This window comes from Microplitis mediator, chromosome 6, assembly GCF_029852145.1.
Source record: "Microplitis mediator isolate UGA2020A chromosome 6, iyMicMedi2.1, whole genome shotgun sequence".
Lineage (NCBI taxonomy): Eukaryota > Metazoa > Arthropoda > Insecta > Hymenoptera > Braconidae > Microplitis > Microplitis mediator.
Window position 1 is genome coordinate 11119736 of NC_079974.1, and position 20222 is coordinate 11139957.

The 20222-nt window shown below is 37.4% G+C and overlaps 1 protein-coding gene across 2 annotated transcripts in view; it reads left to right on the forward strand.

The window, feature by feature from the left end:
* Window positions 1–20222, forward strand: part of LOC130669732 (NAD-dependent protein deacetylase Sirt6) — a 146106-nt gene that overhangs the window by 18734 nt on the left and 107150 nt on the right. For both annotated transcript variants that reach the window (XM_057472772.1, XM_057472773.1), the window contains exon 2: window positions 3078–3205. In XM_057472772.1, the coding sequence (XP_057328755.1) occupies window positions 3078–3205 (128 nt within the window). The remainder of the gene's footprint in view (window positions 1–3077; window positions 3206–20222) is intronic.

Here is a 20222-nt window from a genome sequence, read left to right on the forward strand (position 1 = left end):
CTTCTGTCCGTTCTTTTGATGAGTCCCCATGTTGCACACAGCGCATTTTGCGCTTTGCCTGCCAGGTATCTCATGTGCTTTCTCCAGTTAATCGTGTTTGTCATCCAGCATCTGAAGTATTTGAATTCTTTCACCTCCTCAATTTCTTCTCCACCAAACTTCCATTTCGACTTCTCTTTATTTGCTCTTCCTTTGCTTCCTACCACCATCACTTTTGTCTTTTGTGTGTTGACCCTCAGCCCATTTTCCTCTGCGTATTTTCTGAGCATTTCCAACATCCTCCTGAGACTCCCTTCATCCTCTTCAAGTATCGTCACATCATCCGCATATTTTCCTAGAAAAATTTTGATTTTTCCTATTACTATCCCTCCCACGTTCCTTTTTTCAAACTCTTTATCCACATCCTCTAGGAACGAATTGAACAGCAGGGGGCTTAACGGGCATCTTTGTTTCACCCCTTTCCTTGACCTGAATTTTCTTGTCACTTTCCCATTTACCACCACTCTGTTTTCCGTTCTTTCGTATATAGGTTTTATGTATCTTAGCATCCTTCCCTTGACCCCAACTTCCTCCAGTTTTCCAAAGAGCCTCTTTCTGTTTACACTGTCGAAAGCTGTTTCGAACTCAACATAGCACACATATCCTTTATTCTTTCTCCTCTTTGTTCTATGATTTATCGCTGCGTTGAGCACGAAAATCTGATCTCTCGTCCCTCTTTTCCTTCTGAAGCCTGCCTGACTTTCCCCTATGACCCCTTTCTCCTCTGTCCATTTTTCCAGCCTGTTCGTCACCACATTCATTAGTATCTTGTAGCCTATGTCAAGTAACGAGATTCCTCTGTGGTTCTCCGGCTTTTTCGTGTCCCCCTTCTTGTAAATCGATGTTATGTGCGCCATTTTCCAACCCTCCGGTATCTCTCCAGTCATCCACACTTCGTTTATTACCTCTTTTAGTTCTCACTGACCTTCCTTCGGCATCGCTTTGAAGAATTCCACCGCTAGTCCATCCTGACCTGGTGCTTTTTTATTCTTCATTTTTCTTATAGCTTTTCTTATTTCATCCATTTCTATCTCCGCTTCCATTACATCCTCATTCATTGCCTCTTCTTCCCACCTGCCGTTTCTTGTGTGCTCTTCATTGTTGCTCTCCTCCTCTCCTCTTTTTTCCCTTTCTTCCTCTTTGTTTTCTTCTTCATTTTTTGTTTGTTCTTCTTCCTCCTTTCCTCCTAAAATTTTCTGGAAATGTTCTATCCACTGTTCCTCCTTAATTCCCTCACTCACCTCCCCTCTGCTCTTCCCTCTGAACGCGTTTATTGCTTCCCACCACTGAGTCATGTTTTTACTCTTGTTTATTTTCTTTCTTTTTTCTTCTCTTCATTCTTCTTGCCTCTTCTTGCATGTTTCTCTGTACTCTTTTCTTTTTTCGTGCAATTCTTTCTTGTGTTTTTTGCTGTTCATTTTTATTTGCTTCTTTAGCGCTTCAAATATTTCTTTCCTTTTCCTTCTGCACTCTTCGTTGAACCATTGGCAGTCCTTTCTTCTTTTTTTGCTCTTTTTTCCATTTCACATATTCTCGCTGCTGTTTTTGTGGTTTCTACCATTCTCTCCCAGTTTCTTTCTTTTCCTTCCGCCTCGCCTTCTCTCCATTGTTTTTTCCATACTTCTTCATATTCCTCTATTTTTTCTCCGTTCCATTTGCACCTAAACCTGTTTTCTTTTTCGCTGTCTTCCCTCAACTTCTCGTCCCAATTTTCTTCTTGTCGTCCGTCTGAGTCTTCCCCCGATGCGTCATTTTCGTCCTTTTTCTCTCTCTTAAGTGCCAGTGCGATTGGTAGGTGGTCTGATTCTGTTGCTGGCAGGATTCTCATATTATATATTTTCATTCCCCTTCCACCGCCTTCTCTCATAACTAAGTCAATTACTATGCTGCTGTCCTCCTCCCCTCCACCAATGAATGTAACTGCTGAATAGCTAGATATTAAACATTACTGTTTATATTAAGAACAATTATTGTGAGTTCTTTAGGATTTTTATTAAATTGAATTTGTGGAAACCAACAGCTATCGGGAAAATTTAATGTTCATTTTCCTGGATTGTTCCCTACTGCTTTAATTTTATTTTCTCATTTTCTTTATTGCTGTTATTTTCTGCATATTTCATATTTATAAATTTATTCAATTGTTTATTCGCCTTGTCTGCAAACTACTTGCTCGGATTCTACCTCGCAAATTTTCCCCCTGAATAATTATTTTGTACGTTTTATATAAACGGTCTGGCGCCCTCGTGCACTAACCCAGCCTGGGGAGCTGGTTCAGGCACAACAATTATTTATTTATAATTTATTATTTTTATTATTGAACATATTTAAATATTAATTTAAATTAAATTGAGTATTATTTGATAAATATTTGAAACTTTGATACACACGTGGGTGACCGCATACGATTCCGGGTTCTGTTCGCGTCCTCGTTCCGTAAATAAAAACGGTTTACGTTATACTTTTTGTTTTTATCTGCTTTTCTAAAACTTTGACTATGAAGTTAAAGAAATCTAATATCATACATGCAACTTTTTAGGTTTTAAACTAATTTCTTGTTAGATTGATGAATCCAAGGCTAACGTCCACGGAGCCCGTTCGGTGTTTTTCAGTTTACGACCTCTTTACCATGTTAATTTGACATCTACTACATTTCCTACCTGTTACATGATTTTTTTTTTTGAACTTCTTACTTTCATAACTTCATATTATTTTAACTATCCTACAATCATCCTCACTCTTATGTTACGCTCATATAAGACCTATCAATTTTTCATCGTCATGACATAAGAATCTTAACTTGTCACTCTAAATCTCTTGTCACCGATAAACATTTAATGGTGATAAATTCTATTTATGGTATTGTATACTCAATACTATCATGCTATTAAAAAAAATCTATCGATCAGTAATCTATGTTCCTTTACTCCTTGAATATGATATAATTAATGGACTTTCCGACTGTTGTAAGTCCGCTCCATTTACACTCGTGAAGTGAGATTTTCAGATCTGAATTATAATGACATTTGATTCTTTTACAGAAATATGATACTACGGAAAATCTCCAATTGAAATGTGGGATTCTGACAGAATGGATAAACACCTCTCGCCATGTAGTTATTCACACTGGGGCTGGAATTTCTACATCGGCTGGAATCCCAGACTTTCGGTAATAATATATGTTGAATTTTTAAAAATCTATAATTAATTTTAAGAATGTTTTTATTGTCCAGATTTGGCATCGTTAGGGTGTAGATTGATCCTAAGTTTGCTAGGCCATCGATTAATTTTATTAAGTTTATCAAAGTTCCTGGTTTTAAAACTTTTTTACTAATCTTAAACTTTTTCTACTCAGGATTTCTATACTGTTATTATATGTATAAATAACGTAGAATATCGGAAGGGTATTCGAACGCTAAACGTCAACAGCGTAAATACTTGCAGGGTACATCGAGAGCCTTCCAGCAACGGCAAATCTTAAACACTCGGTTCACTTTCTCAGAAAAGTCTTTTAAATAAAACAAAAGGATGCGGTAACTCACAGAGGTCCACCTCCGGAACGAAAAACACTACAATACTAGGCTCCAAGAGCACACTCCCTGGCGCCATAGGCTCTAAAACGGTATCAACCAAGGGCTTCGGTTGGGGTCCAACTTAGTGGCTCGCCGACTCACGACCACTCGCCAAAAACTCTGAAACTCATCTACTCCTTTTACTAGCTCTCAACACTCTGCTCCGCTCCACTCTCCCACTCAGACCTCTCGAGCTGCTCTAAACTTTGATTTGAATTGAATAATTAGAGTGGATAATAGCTTGTTAGAAACCCGAAAGAAAACAAGTGGAATATGCTTTACATAGGGTATGGTGAGAAATTGCATCCCACCACATATCCTCAGCAACCATGTTAACCAGTGATGAGAGACTGGTACCATGGGGGGGGGGGAATTCCAAGCCCACTTCGACCGGAGTCTCTTCATTTCCTTAGATGGTAGTAGTGTTTGGCCCACACAGTCAGGACTCGAGGCGCCTGTAGTTAGATACCACGCGCAATGAGGATTTTTGATTATACCTCTGGTTAATGTCCACCTTAATCATCACTCAATTATATTTTTTGGCTAAGAGTGTTGTCTGGGTCAGAAGATGAGGATGACCTCGCAGCGCGTGTATGCCCGAAAGGGTTAGGTATCGGCCTCCCGTAAAATGGAGGTGGACTTCGGTCCCGTCAAATTGATTAATCTCCCACTCCAACTCATCCATTCTACTCCTTCCCCGTCACTTTTAAATTCTCGCTTCTCTATTCATTCGTACGTCCATAAACTTACAAGCTGCGGATTCACGGGCCTTTCCGTAGTGACACTCCCCGTGATACCCGAAATAAGCGTATTGTTGACTCTCTCGAGCATCTCAAACGAGGCCTGCCATTCCCACAGACTATACACGTACTCCAGATAATTTCGGACCCCAACACGAAGGGGCAGCGACATCTCAGTTGCTTCTCCGTGATCACTACGTCACCCCGAGGGCTAAGCTAAGCCTAGTTGTCATCACTGGTCGGGAGACACGTCGGTCCCTACCCACGAGTCAGGTAGACATCCTTCATAGAATCCACGCTCTATCCCACATAGGCTTCAACACCCAACGTACCACACACATACTCCCGCTCATATGCTCCCTACACTCAACTCTCCATCCGCAGCACCTATCTCCACACACTTACCAACCATACATCTACCTGTACATTCATACTCACTCTTACTCAACCTCCAACTTTCCTTTTTCGGAAATGTAACATGACAAGTTGCAGGGTTGTATAATAGTTGATTTCATGAAAATCTAACTTTTATATTTGTCTTCATGGTGGATTTTTCAGAGATTTTCAGCAAAATCAATCACATTAAATCTAATAGATTCCGAAAATACTATTGGATCGAATTTATATATATATGTATATATATATCTATATATATATATATATGTATATATATTTTTAGTGGTTGAGGTGATAATATAAATTATTAAAACCAACTAATTAATTTAAACAAATGTTTTATTTAAATGAACGGAAGTAACACAGTGATTGTAAGTATACAGTAAAAAGAAAGGAACCTGGATGCGTGTATACAATCCCACGGTCTATTACTAATTGTGCGATGTGCAAGTTTTATAGAATTGTCTCCACGAATGTGGTAGAGATGAATAAATGAATAAATCGATGTTCGACGGAAACTGTCGAATTTTATCGATCGCGTCGCCTAGTAGCAACGCTACAGAACTCCCTTTGTTTTTTTCTTTAAATTTAATACACGATAATTAAAGTAATGGAATATTTACAAATGATATGAATAAATAAATAATCAAATGGATGAATATAGTAAAGTGGTGAATTATTACTTTGTAAAAAAAAAAATATTTTATGTGAAAAAAAATATTAAAACGCGTAAATTTTTAAATATTAAACCGGACTCGGCGTTTTACGGTCTCGGTTGCTCTGTTAATCGGCTGGGAGTTTGTTATCATCGTCGCCGTGTCGAATGAATTTTCCTCGTAGACCGGCTTTAATCTGTCCACAGAAATGGCGATTTGTCGTCCACGAAAATCAACGATGAAGTATTTATCGTGTCGGGTTATTACACGATATGGACCCTCGTACGGCGGCGAGAAAGATGGTCCAACCTGGTCATTCCGTACCAGTACGTGGCTGCAAGTACTAAGGTTCCTGAAACAGAAAACAGAATGCTTGCCGTGACGCGACATTTCGGCCGGTGCCAATGAATTGAAATGACGTTTTAATGTATTAATGATGTCATGAGGTGAAGTTTTGTTACTGGGAGTGAGTAACTCACCAGGTAAACGAATTGGCTCACCGTACACTAATTCAGCCGGTGTCGTCTGTATGTCGTCTTTCCAGGCAGCGCGTAAGCCGAGCAAAACGGTTGGTAATGCGTCATACTACGACTCTTGATGACACAAAAGTGCTGATTTAAGCTGACGATGTAAACTTTCGACTAGACCGTTAGCTTGCGGATGATACGGCATAGTGTGTAGGAGTTTTACTCCGTACATTTTTAATAGCGACTGGAATAATGACGATTCAAATTGCGGACCTTGGTCCGAAGTTATTCGTTTTGGTACTCCGTGGCGTGATATCCAGTGCAGCGATAGTGCATGTGCTATCGTCTCTGCGGTTCCATTGGATAACGGGACAGCCTCAGGAAACCTCGTGAATCGGTCGATGATAGTCAAGCAATATTGTCGTTGCCCGACACATGTCTAATGTCAGTCGTAAATTGACCGATGAAATCCAAACGGCGGAATTGCCATGGTGAAGCTCTCTTCGTACGCTGTTTAAATGCGTATTGAAGCGGTTTGTGATCTGTGTAGATCGTTACGTGTCGGCCTTCAAAAATATGCCGGAAATGTCTCACGACTTCGTAGATCGCGTGTAGTTCTCGATCATAAGTCGACAATTTTTGGATCGACGGCTGTAATTTCCGGCTAAAGAAAGCTAGCGGTTGCCAGTCGTTGTTTAAGCGTTGCTGGAGGACGGCACCGATCCTGATTTTTGATGCATCGGTAAAAACTGCCCAATCCACGTCGGTTCTTGGATGCACGAGAAGTGTTGCATCAGCGAGAGATCGTTTAGTGGCATCAAAAGCGATTTGCAAATCGGCTGTCCAGTTGACAGGATGCGATCCTTTGATTTTCGGTCCTTCCAGTACTTTATTTAGCGTTCTTAATGAACTTTCTGTAGAAATTAATGGTGCCGAGGAATCCACGAAGTGCTTTAACGGTTTTTGGAGGCTGGAGATTAACGATAGCCTCAACTTTTTCCGGCAATGGTTTAATGCCGTGTTCGTTGATTAAATAACCGAGGAATTTAACTTCGGTTTTGCCTAGCTGGCACTTCGGAACGTTTATTACTAGTCCATAATCACGAAGACGTTGAAATAAAATCTTGAGGTGTTTTAAATGCTCCTCTTTGTCTTTGGATGCGACTAGTATATCGTCGATATATGGAAATACGAAATCGAGATCACGGGTGATTTCGTCGATAAATCTCTGGAACGTCTGTGCTGCATTTTTGAGTCCAAAAGTCATGTATGAAAACTCAAATAAGCCAAACGGAGTGATAATAGCTGTTTTCTCAACATCTTCTGGAGCTACTCGAAGTTGGAGGAAAGCTTTGGTAAAATCAACTACAGAAAAGATTCGTTTCCCATGTAAATACGCAGCAAAATCATTCATATATCGAAGCGCATATTTATCAATAAGAGTACGGTCATTTAATGGGCGATAATCGCCACATGGTTTCTATCCACCGTCCTTTTTCTGGACCATGTGTAATGGCGATGATCAAGCACTCTGCGATGGCCAACAAATGCCTTGCTCAATCATTTTACGGACCTCGTCTTGAGCAATTCTTAATTTGTCCGGCGATAAGCGACGAGCTTTGCTAGAAACAGGTTGACCAGGTGTTGTACGAATATGGTGCACCGTTGAATGTTTCCTTTTCTTATTGTTGGACGGATCAGGTCGTGTGATATCGGCGAACTCACGTAGCAATTTCATATAAACGGAATCACCATCCACAGCCTTGATTTTGTCCAATGCTGTTGTTGCGTGGAAATAATCGGATGATGTCAAACCTGTAATGCCGTCGCGTAAGCATTTGCATTTGAGGTCGACTAGCAAGTCATAATGACTCAAAAAATCAGTCCCAAGTATCGGTTTGGTGACATCGGTAACAATAAAATTCCACGTGAAATCTCGACGCAGTCCGAGATTCAGTGTTTTTAATGATAAACCATAGGTTTCGATAATCGTGCTGTTTGCGGCATAAAGCTGATAACCTATGGGAGTTGTTTGCGATTTCATCGAGCCGCGAGGAAAAACTGATAAATCAGAGCCAGTGTCCACGAGAAACTCGGTCCCAGTGACTCGATCTTTAATAAATAATCGGTGTGAAATCGGTTTTGATTGCAATAATCACTGCCTAAGTCGCCAACTACCAAAGAGTGAAACGTTGTGAGAAAGGATGAGAAGAGGAGAGATAGAAAAAGGTATTTGTGGGGAGAGAGGCGTTTTGTCTAAGTATACGATAGCTGAGACTCCTCAGATAGGTGTGTCTATCGTATACCCCACCTAAGACGCCGAGTTGGAAGTAACATGTTGGAAAATGTTATATATTGAAATAGGAGTAGGGACGAGATACTGTGAGAGGCGCGAGTTGTAGATTCCATCTCGCGGAGTGAAGCCGAACCACCACAGGGCTCCCCTTCTTGGAAACAACGTTGAGATCTTTGATGTTCGCATCCATGGCTGTTCCGACAACTTCTTTATGGGAGCAAGGCTCAACCTGCGAAGGAAAGAACGAACCAGGAGCGAAAATTATCTGAGTCTGAGATTTCACACAAGTGGGCGTACATGTCTCCGTTTCTGGGAGTGACGCACTTCGACCTGTAAAGACAGCGGTACACGCCAAATGTGGATGCGGAAGACATCAGATGCGTGATAGGATAATCACGTCGGGGTCACCAATTAAGTGGTTGAGGTGATAATATAAATTATTAAAACCAACTAATTAATTTAAACAAAAGTTTTATTTAAATGAACGGAAGTAACACAGTGATTGTAAGTATACAGTAAAAAAGAAAGAAACCTGGATGCGTGTATACAATCCCACGGTCTATTACTAATTGTCTCCACGAATGTGGTAGAGATGGATAAATGAATAAATCGATGTTCGACGGAAACTGTCGAATTTTATCGATCGCGTCGCCTAGTAGCAACGCTATGTATATATAATAAGGTGCGTCATTTAGGAGCGACATTTTTTTTAAGTGCATGTGAAAAAAATCATAGTTCAACACAAAAAAAAAATTTTCGCGCAAGAAAAAAAATTCTAAGTCGGTTACAGACCTAGCTCATTGAAAAATTCGATTTTCCGATTTAAATAACACAGGAAACATTTTTTTTTAGCTTCAAGTATTGTTAACTCTTTAAAAAATCAATAGACCAAATAGATTAATACATATTTCTGTAGGAAATTGAATGCTCTATAAAAAAGGTCTCTTATCATTTTTCGATAAATCTATCTGTTCAAAAGTTATTGGAGCCCGAAGTCAAGTTGGAGATCTTTTTACTTTTCTGTCTAAACTATCAGACTTATCACAAAATGTTACAGCATCTTTTTTGTTGATCTCTTGAAATCGATCAGAACAAATTTTTTAAAAGCTTGAAATTAAAATGAAAATAACTAGAAAACAATGCGGAATTTGAAAAAACTTTACTGATAATAATTTGTAGAGAATAAAATTGTCAACAAAAAAGGGAATTTTTTTTACACCTTAGAGAAGCTTTTGGAATGATAGCCAAAAAACTTTTTTTTTTTGGACCACTCTAATATATATATATATATATATTAGACTGGGCCAAAAAAATCGACTATTTTTTTTTCTTAAAATACTGTGTAAATATTATTTGGGATGACAAAAAAAAATTATTGTGAAAATTTGAGCCCTTAATTTTGATATTAAGAGGTGTATCATCGCAATTTTCGATTTTTTTTTAAAGAGCGGGTTTTTGTCTCATAACTGTCAATCCATCGAGATAAACGAAATTGACTCAGATACATTTTTTGAAGGAAATTTGATGCTCTACAAAAAAGGTCTGATTGAAATATTTGTCAGATAAACCGTTTCTTTATAATCATGCTTTGAACGTTGGTATGATTTTAAAATTTGATTGTTCAACTTTGGAATTTTGTAATTCATGTAAAAATAAGTTTCTGGGAAAAGACAATGAATATTCTTAAAGGAAATTGAATGCTCTACAAAAAAAGTCTCTTAACAATTTTCGCTAAATTCACTCCTTCAAAAGTTATTCAAGATTATTGAAGTCGTTTTACATAACTTCAACCTTGAATAACTTTTGAAGGAGTGAATTTAGCGAAAATCGTTAAGATACTTTTTTTGTAGAGCATTCAATTTCCTTCAAGAATATTCATTGTCATTTCCCAGAAACTTATTTTTACATGAATTACAAAATTCCAAAGTTGAACAATCAAATTTTAAAATCATACCAACGTTCAAAGCACGATTATAAAGAAACGGTTCATCTGACAAATATTTCAATCAGACCTTTTTTGTAGAGCATCAAATTTCCTTCAAAAAATGTATCTGAGTCGATTTCGTTTATCTCGATGGATTGAGAGTTATGAGACAAAAACCCGCTCAATTAAAAAAAAATCGAAAATTGCGATGATACACCTCTTAATATCAAAATTAAGGGTTCAAATTTTCACAATAATTTTTTTTTGTCATCCCAAATAATATTTACACAGTATTTTAAGAAAAAAAAATAGTCGATTTTTTTGGCCCAGTCTAATATACATATTAGACTGATTAAAAAAATCGACTAATTTTTTTTTTCTTCATTATATCAAAAATATTGTTAGAAATGACGAAAAAAAAATATTGTAAAAAATTGAGATCTTAATATTAATATCAACCACTGCCGCATCGCGATTTTCTATTTCCCGTTCAAACAACATGGGAAAATTTATTTTTTAAGCTTTGGAATTTTGTAGCTCACGGTGGGACCAATACTTTTGAATTTTCAAGACATATTCTTATGGGAAATTTGACGCTCTACAAAAAAGGTCTCTTATAATTTTTCGATATTTTTATTTCTTCAAAAGTAATTCGAAGTTAAAATTAGATCGACGATAAATTTTTACATTTTTTAAATTCTTTGGTGCAACCATCAACTTTATCTGAAAATTTCAGAGGACATTTTTTGTAGAGCATTTTATTTCTTACAACTTATCTCAGCGAAAATTTTCGGTATTTCACTTAAGTCGTATGTTATCTGCAATTAACTGAAAATTTTCTTAAATAATCTAAATTTTGTTGCTTAAAATTAATTATATTAAATTTTCAGTTAATTGCGAATAACTTACGACTTATGCGAAACATCGAAAATTTTCTCTGAGATAAGTTGTAGGAAATAAAATGCTCTACAAAAAATGTCCTCTGAAATTTTCGGATAAAGTTGATGGTTGCACCAAAGAATTTAAAAAATGTAAAAATTCATCGTCGATCTAATTTTAACTTTGAATTACTTCTGATGAAATAAAAATATTGAAAAAGTATAAGAGACCTTTTTTGTAGAGCGTCAAATTTCCCATAAGATTATGTCTTGGACATTCAAAAGTATTGGTCCCACCGAGACCTACAAAATTCCAAAGTTTAAAAAATAAATTTTTCCATGTTATTTAAGCGGGAAATAGAAAATCGCGATGCGGCAGTTGTTAATTTTAATATAAAGAGCTCAAACTTTCACAGTATTTGTTTTTGGTCATTTCCAACAATATTTTCCATATAATGAAGAAAAAAAAAATTAGTCGATTTTTTTTAATCAGTCTAATATATATGTCGGAGATGAAAGAATAAAATGGGGTTTTCCAATGGGATGGGAAATCCCCAACAGTCGAGACTAGTTTTTACAATAACAATTAAATAAAATTTAAACTCTAGTTGTCTACAACTTAAGTAGATTATGTTTATTGCGGGAGGCTTAGGCTCGCTGTGACATCTGTTCACCAAACGTAGCCATGTTCACAGGATGGGTATAGTAAGACACAGAGGACAAGGTAGTAAGATAATGAGATTGTTGTCTTTCTTTGAATATTTTGACTAAAAGGTTTTTAATGAAGAGTACAGAGTTTTTGGGCGAGTTGAGTCGGTCAGTTCTGGTTGAGCATTCGTTGTGCGAGTATAAGTTGTCCTGTCGACCGTGGATTCGTTCTCGAGCCTAGTTTGCCGTAGTATTTGTAAATTATTCGATCAGGTTTTATTTGAATATTATGGGACTGTTGTGTATTACAATTATTATAATTTCTTGCGTAATCAATTATTGCATTAATTAGTAGTTAGTGTATTTTGATGTTTTTGCGACACTATCTTCATTATATTACTTGTCTAAGTATCATTATTTGTGAACAATACTTTTAATATTAAATCACCGTGTTGCATAATTATTATTCGTTTATATTTTAAATAAAATTGAGAGATATTAATATTGAGACCAATACTCGGGATAACGCCCAAGCTTGTAATGACTTTCCGACATATATATATATATATATATATATATATATATATATATATATATATATATATATATATTAGACTGGGCCAAAAAAATTGACTATTTTTTTTTTTCATAGCTATATCGAAAATATTATTCAGGATGACAAAAAAAAAATTTCATGAAAGTTTGAGTCCTTAATATTAATTTTAAGAGGTCTATCATCGCAATTTTTAATTTTAATTCATAATTTGATGTTTTACGTCAGAACTGCTAAAACATTGGAGTAAAAAAAATTCATTTCCACTTTTTCTTATGTAAAATTGAATTCCCTACAAAAAAAGTCTGATTGAAAATTTTCGTCAGACAAGCCGTTTCCGATTAATTGAGCTTAATAAATTGATATATTTTTTCGATTTAACATTTTTACTTTTGAATTTTGTAACTGACAAATCAAGAAATATCTAAAAAAGATCATGACAGATTCTTAAAGGAAATTTAATGCTCTACAAAAAAGGCCTCTTAACATTTTTTGCTAAATTCACTCCTTCGAAAGTTATTCAAGGTTGAATTTGAGTCAAAACGATTTCAATAACGTAAATAACTTTCGAAGGAGTGAATTTAGCAAAATATGTTAAGAGGCCTTTTTTGTAGAGCCTTAAATTTCTTTCGAAAATCTGTCATGGTCTTTATTAGATATTTATTGATTTGTCAGTTACAAAATTCAAAAGTAAAAATGTTAAATCGAAAAAATATATCAATTTGTTAAGCTTAATTAATCGGAAACGGCTTGTCTGACGAAAATTTTTAATCAGACCTTTTTTGTAGGGAATTTAATTTTACATAAGAATAATTGGAAATGAATTTTTTTTACTCGAATGTTTTAGCAGTTCTGACGTAAAACATCAAATTATGAATTAAAATTAAAAATTGCGATGATAGACCTCTTAAAATTAATTTTAAGGGCTCAAACTTTCATGAAATTTTTTTTTTGTCATTCTGAATAATATTTTCGATATAGCTATGAAAAAAAAAAATAGTCAATTTTTTTGGCCCAGTCTAATATATATGTAGCGTTGCTATTAGGTGACGCGATCGATAAAATTCGACAGTTTCCGTCGAACATCGATTTATTCATTTATCCATCTCTACCACTTTGGTGGGGACAATTAGTAATAGACCGTGGGATTGTACACACGCATCCAGGGCTTTTTACTTTTGTTATCATTGTGCAGTTTTTTTTATTCATTTATCACCGCTGGTGCATTGCTGGGCATCTTATGGACGTTATGCCGCATCAGTGTTGATTCGAGGGACCTTTAGTGCGAATCGAATAGTGGTAAAAGTTTTCGCGAGCTGTGATAAAAAATTGTAATTAATTTTTCGTGCAGTGTCACGTTCAATTTTCTTTCCGTTGCCGGAAATACCATCGAGGATTAGGCCGATTTGCCGGCTGTACATTCCTGAGCCGTGCGTCATCGATAATCTTCGGTAGCACAATACCGAATTAAAGACATTTTCAGTAGGTGATGTCAGACTCGAAAATTGACGGCGACGAGAAAATAAAATCCGAGTCATCTGACGAAGACACATTTAAATCTAATTTATCGGGATGATCGTCGTTCACGTCAGTTAAATTAAATATGGCCGTGAACATCAAAGCACCCCAGTTCAGTACGGAGAATCCGAAACTGTGGTTTGCGCAGGTTGAGGCGCAGTTTGCAACATATCAGGTAGCAACAGAACGCGCCAAATTTGACCTGGTGATACCGCTGCTTGAAACCCGCATCGCTGCTGAAGTACAAGACACCATCGTCAATCCTCCAGCAAACACGCCTTACAGCGATTTAAAAGCCGCCCTGATAAAATGCTTCACGAGATCCGAGGAAGCACGGATTTCTCAGCTCCTCGACAGAGAGAGACTTGGCGACCGAACTCCTTCGCAACATCTACGTCATCTGCGTACACTAGTTCCCGGCATTGATGACGCTATTATTAAAGCACGTTGGTTTTCGCACATGCCTAATGAGATTCAAGTATGTCTTGAAGCAATCAGCGACTCAACGCTTGATAAACTCGCCGAGTCAGCTGATCGTATGGTTGAGCGTATATCGCTCAAACCTCAAGTTGCCGCTGCTACAGCGAATCAACCATCAACCGCCGAGCCCGGCGAAATTGCCGCGCTGCGCAGAGAAATTGCGCAATTGACGAATCGAGTAAACAACTTGACAGTGAAACGTGGTCGATCGAGATCTCGCAGTCAATCACGATCACGTGTACCGAAGAAGTTTGACTTCTATTGGTACCATTACAAGCACGGTAAAAATGCCCGATCGTGCATTCCCGGCTGCAAATGGCAGGGAAACTTAAACGAGAATCAGTAGAGGCGGCTAACGATTCTCAATCGATTTCTCGCCGCCTGTTTATCCGAGACCGAACTACAGGAACGGAATATCTTGTCGATTCCGGCTCCGATTTGTCCGTCTTTCCGCGTGGCTGGCTGAAATCAATCAGTACACCAATAGGTTATCAATTGTATGCCGCAAACGGCTCGATAATTCAAACCTATGGTCTAAAATCTATAACATTGAACCTTGGACTTCGCCGTGATTTTTCATGGAATTTTATAATCGCTGACGTCACTAAACCGATCATAGGTGCAGACTTCCTAAGTCATTATGACTTACTAGTCGACCTAAAACGAAAATGCCTTCGTGATGGCATCACCGGTTTATTGCCACCCGGAAATTCTCACACGACATCGGCAGAAACAAATATTAAAGCAGTCGATGGCAATTCTGCATATATGGAATTATTAAGAGAATTTTCCGATATTACACGACCTGACGCTACTCAGCGTCGAACTAAAAAACATTCAACTGTTCATCATATACGAACGTCACCTGGCCCGCCAGTTTCGTGCAAAGCAAGACGTCTGGCTCCAGATAAGTTGAAAATCGCACAAGCAGAGTTCCGTAAAATGATCGAGGAAGGTATTTGCAGACCATCCAACAGCGCCTGGGCTTCACCACTTCACTTAGCGCAGAAGAAGTCCGGAGAATGGAGGCCTTGCGGTGATTACCGTCCACTCAACGATCGAACCTTAATCGATAAATACTCGTTACGTTATCTTGACGACTTTGTCGCACTTTTGCACGGTAAAAGTATATTTTCAGTCGTCGATTTTGCAAAGGCATTTTTGTAAATACCCGTCGCCCCGGAGGATGTGCCGAAAACGGCGATCATCACACCGTTCGGGTTATTCGAGTTCAAATTTATGACGTTTGGGCTTAAAAACGCAGCTCAAACGTTTCAACGATTCATTGACGAGGTCACTCGTGACCTTGAATTCGTCTTTCCTTATGTTGACGATATTTTAATCGCATCCAACGACGAAAAGCAGCACATGGAGCACCTAAAAACATTATTCGAGCGTCTCCGTGAATACGGACTGGTAATTAACGTATCAAAATGCCAGTTTGGTCTACCGGAAGTAAAATTTCTCGGCCACGTCATCAATAAAGATGGAATCAAGCCGTTACCGGAGAAAGTAGAGGCTATTGCCAATTTTGAGCCTCCTACCACCGTTAAAGCTCTTCGTCGATTTCTCGGCACAGTGAATTTCTACAGAAAGTTCATCAAGAACGCTGCAGAAATTCTAGCACTGCTTAATAAAATTTTGGAAGGACCCAAAGTCAAAGGCTCTCATCCAGTCAACTGGACAACAGAACTTCAAGTGTCTTTTAAGTCAGCTAAACGAGCTCTCGCGGATGCTACATTGTTGGTTCACCCTAAAATCGATGCTGACTGGGCAATATTCACCGACGCATCCGAAATCGGTATTGGAGCCGTATTGCAACAAAAAGTGGATAACAACTGGCAACCACTGGCATTTTTCAGTCGAAAAGTTCCCCCGTTGATACAAAAATTGTCGACGTACGACCGCGAGTTAAACGCCATCTACGAGGCGGTTAAATACTTTCGGCACATATTCGAAGGCAGGCATGTTACGATCTACACTGATCACAAGCCGCTTCAGCATGCTTACAAACAGCGCACCGAAAGAGCATCGCCTTGGCAATTTCGTCGACTTGATTTCATCGGTCAATTCACCACCGATATTCGACATGTGTCGGGCAACGACAATATTGTCGCTGATACACTGTCACGAGTTGAAGCAGTGTCTACTGCCATTACATCGGAAGAACTCGCCGATGCTCAGAAGCAAGATCTCGAGCTTCAACAACTGTTGCAACAGACAACCGCGTTGCAGCTTCGACGAATCAATTTTGACAACGGTTTAGCACTGTATTGTGACACTGCGTCAGGTACAGTGCGTCCATATGTGCCAGAGCCGCTGAGAAAGAAGGTGTTTAATTCACTGCACTCGCTAGCTCACCCTGGAATCAAAGGATCATTAAAAATGATCTCCAAACGATACGTCTGGCCATCGATTAACAAAGATTGCCGAGAATGGGCGAAATCCTGCATTGATTGCCAGAAAAATAAAATTCAGAGACACGTGTCATCGCCGATCGCCAGTTTTGAACCTCCAACTGAACGATTCGAGCACATACACATCGATCTAGTGTCTTTAAAAACATCAAGAGGCTTTAATCAGTGCTTAACGATCATCGACCGATTCACGAGATTTCCTGAGGCTGTCCCGTTATCCAATGGAACCGCAGAGGCGATAGCACATGCACTATCGCTGCACTGGATTTCACGCCACGGAGTACCGAAACGCATAACTTCGGACCAAGGTCCACAATTCGAATCGTCGTTATTCCAATCGTTGATGAAAATGTACGGAATAAAACACCTACATACTACGCCGTATCATCCGCAAGCTAACGGTCTAGTCGAACGTTTACATCGTCAATTAAAGTCAGCACTCTTGTGTCATCAAGAGTCATGGTATGACGCATTACCAGCCGTTTTGCTCGGCTTACGCGCTGCTTGGAAAGACGACATACAGACGACACCGGCTGAATTAGTATACGGTGAGCCAATTCGTTTACCTGGCGAGTTACTCACTCCCAGTAACAAAACTACACCTCACGATATCAGTAACACATTAAAATGTCATTTTAATTCATTGGCACCGGCCGAAATGTCGCGTCACGGCAAGCATTCTGTTTTCTGTTTCAGGAACCTTAGTACTTGTAGCCACGTACTGGTACGGAATGACCAGATTGGACCATCTTTCTCGCCGCCGTACGAGGGTCCATATCGTGTAATAACCCGACACGATAAATACTTCATCGTTGATTTTCGTGGACGACAAATCGCCATTTCTGTGGACAGATTAAAGCCGGTCTACGAGGCAAATTCAGTCGACACGACGACGATGATAACAAACTCCCAGCCGATTAACACAGCAACCGAGACCGTAAAACGCCGAGTCCGGTTTAATATTTAAAAATTTACACGATTTAATTTTTTTTTTATATAAAAGCTTTTTTTTCTACAAAGTAATAATTCACCACTTTATTATACTCATTCATTTAATTATTTATTTATTCATGTCATTTGTAAATATTCCATTACTTTAATGTATCGTGTATTAAAATTAAAATTAAAAAAAAAAAAAAAAAAAAAAAAAACAAAGGGAGTTCTGTAGCGTTGCTACTAGGTGACGCGATCGATAAAATTCGACAGTTTCCGTCGAACATCGATTTATTCATTTATCCATCTCTACCACTTTGGTGGGGACAATTAGTAATAGACCGTGGGATTGTACACACGCATCCAGGGCTTTTTACTTTACTGTATACTTACAATCACTGTGTTATTTCCGTTTATTTAAATAAAACATTTGTTTAAATTAATTAGTTGGTTTTAATAATTTATATTATCACCTTCACCACTAAATATATATATATATATATATTAGGGTGGCGCAAAATAACCGACTATTTTTTTTTTCGATCTCGCATGAAAATTTGTTGGTTTACGATGTTTTGAGAAGCCTCTCCAAAAATCAGCACGATAAAAAATTTTCAAGAGGTCGCTTACGAATTTTGTAAATATCAAAAATAATCGAAATTCGGATTTTTATTCCTAAATTTTTTTCGTTCTCGTGGCAGCAATAGTTTATATTTGTGCAATCATGACTACGCTGAGAATTTCAGCCCAAAATTTAAATATTTAAACCTTGCTCAAGAATTTTGAATGTTTCCGAGTGCTGTCTTTTGGATGTTTTTGAGCGACCCTTAAATATTAATAATAAAGCTTCTCGATTTTTTCGCCATCAATTTGCATGACAACGAATGAAAATATAACCCGAGAAATAGCAATATCAAGTTTTTTACATACTTTTTTATTTTTAATTCAATTTGTAGGTTTTTTCGCTTATTCAAAACTTACCAAATTTTATTGTTTAAGACTGTCCTGTATATTTTTGGTTATGCAAAAGTTATATTTAAGTGAAATGACAATAATTGAGTTATAAATAAATATAAAAACTAATTCAAACTATTAGTCACATATTATCAGTTAATATTCAAAATTCTTGAGCGCCGTTCAAATATTTCAATTTTGGGCTGAAATTTTCAGCATAGTCATGATTTCACAATTATAAACTATCGCTGCCACGAGAACGAAAGAAATTTAGAAATAAAAATCCGAATTTTGATTATTTTTGATATTTTCAAAATTCGTGAGCGACCTCTTGAAAATTTTTATCGAGCTGATTTTTGGTCAGGCTTCTCAAAACATCGTAAACCAACAAATTTTCATGCGGGATCAAAAAAAAAATAGTCGGTTTTTTTGCGCCACCCTAATATATGTATATATAAGGTACCGGCGGGTAATAAGGCCTAGGTAAGGGAGATTTTGAATAGAATCGAAAGTATTGTATTTAATTATTGAAATGTATCATTAATCTTTATTTTAATACATTAGCCATAAAATATAATGAAGTAATGGTAATTTATTCCACAAACGAACAAAAAATCAAACTTTTACAAAAACCATACGAATAGGCCTTATTTTACTACGGTAGGATAATAAGGCCTACGGGTTAATCAAACTGGAATAGTTTAATTATACTTAATAAAATTGGTATTTGAGATGAATCGTCACTTAAATTTAGCAACAATACTTTTATCAAGACAGAAGACTAGATTGCTTTGCTCAACAGTACTTAAAACTATCAGTATCTTTTTTAAGAGTCAGAAAACTAGATTTTATTTTATGATTTCTTCTGCGCTACGACATCATATGACGGACGATGAAATATAGAAGACAGGGAACGTAGTATCGGAACTCTATCAACTTGTCGTAGCATCTCTATGCAAGACCCTTCTACTAGAGTAGCCTTTAGTGGAGGCGGTTATTTTAAATATCATTTCTGTCACTTAGGCCTTATTACCCGACAGGCTTTATTACCCGCGGGTACCTTATATATAAATACATATATAAACTTTTGAACTAAATGTATTTCCTGACTCAGCTCGTCGAGCTGAGCTTAGAAGTAGCAAAATTTTTCGAAAATTCCATCATGAGGACAAATACAATAGTTAGATTTTTATGAAATCTACTAAAAGCTGTGTTCTTTCAATTTTTTTGTTAATAATATGATTTCAACTAAAGAACGAGTTAGACGACATTATAGAATGATCGAAAGAGACCATAAAGAGTAAAAGTTTGCTTGATTTCAGACACAAATGAGTACATTACATTATGATTTATCCGAAAAAAACAACATAAAATGTTATTTTTGTGACTTTTCAACGCCGATATCTTTTGAACTAATTCACCAATTTTGACGTTTGAGGAGGCAGTCGGCGCGCTTTATTGAATTCTAGAGCTAATTAAAATTTGAAATCGATCGGGTTAGTCGTTTCAAAAATATTGGGAAAAAACGTTTTTTACCAATTCTTACTTCAGCGATATCGCTCGAACGCATTAACCGATTGAGATAGTTGAGGCGGCGATCGATGCATTGTATTAAGTTCTAGAGCTGATCAGATTTTGAAGTCGATTGTTCAAGTCGTTTCTGAGAAATAAAAAAAAATTAAGGATCATCTATTGACCTCTACACACCTATGAGGCACAAGAGATGGATCATTTTCCATTCCCGCTGGTCCATC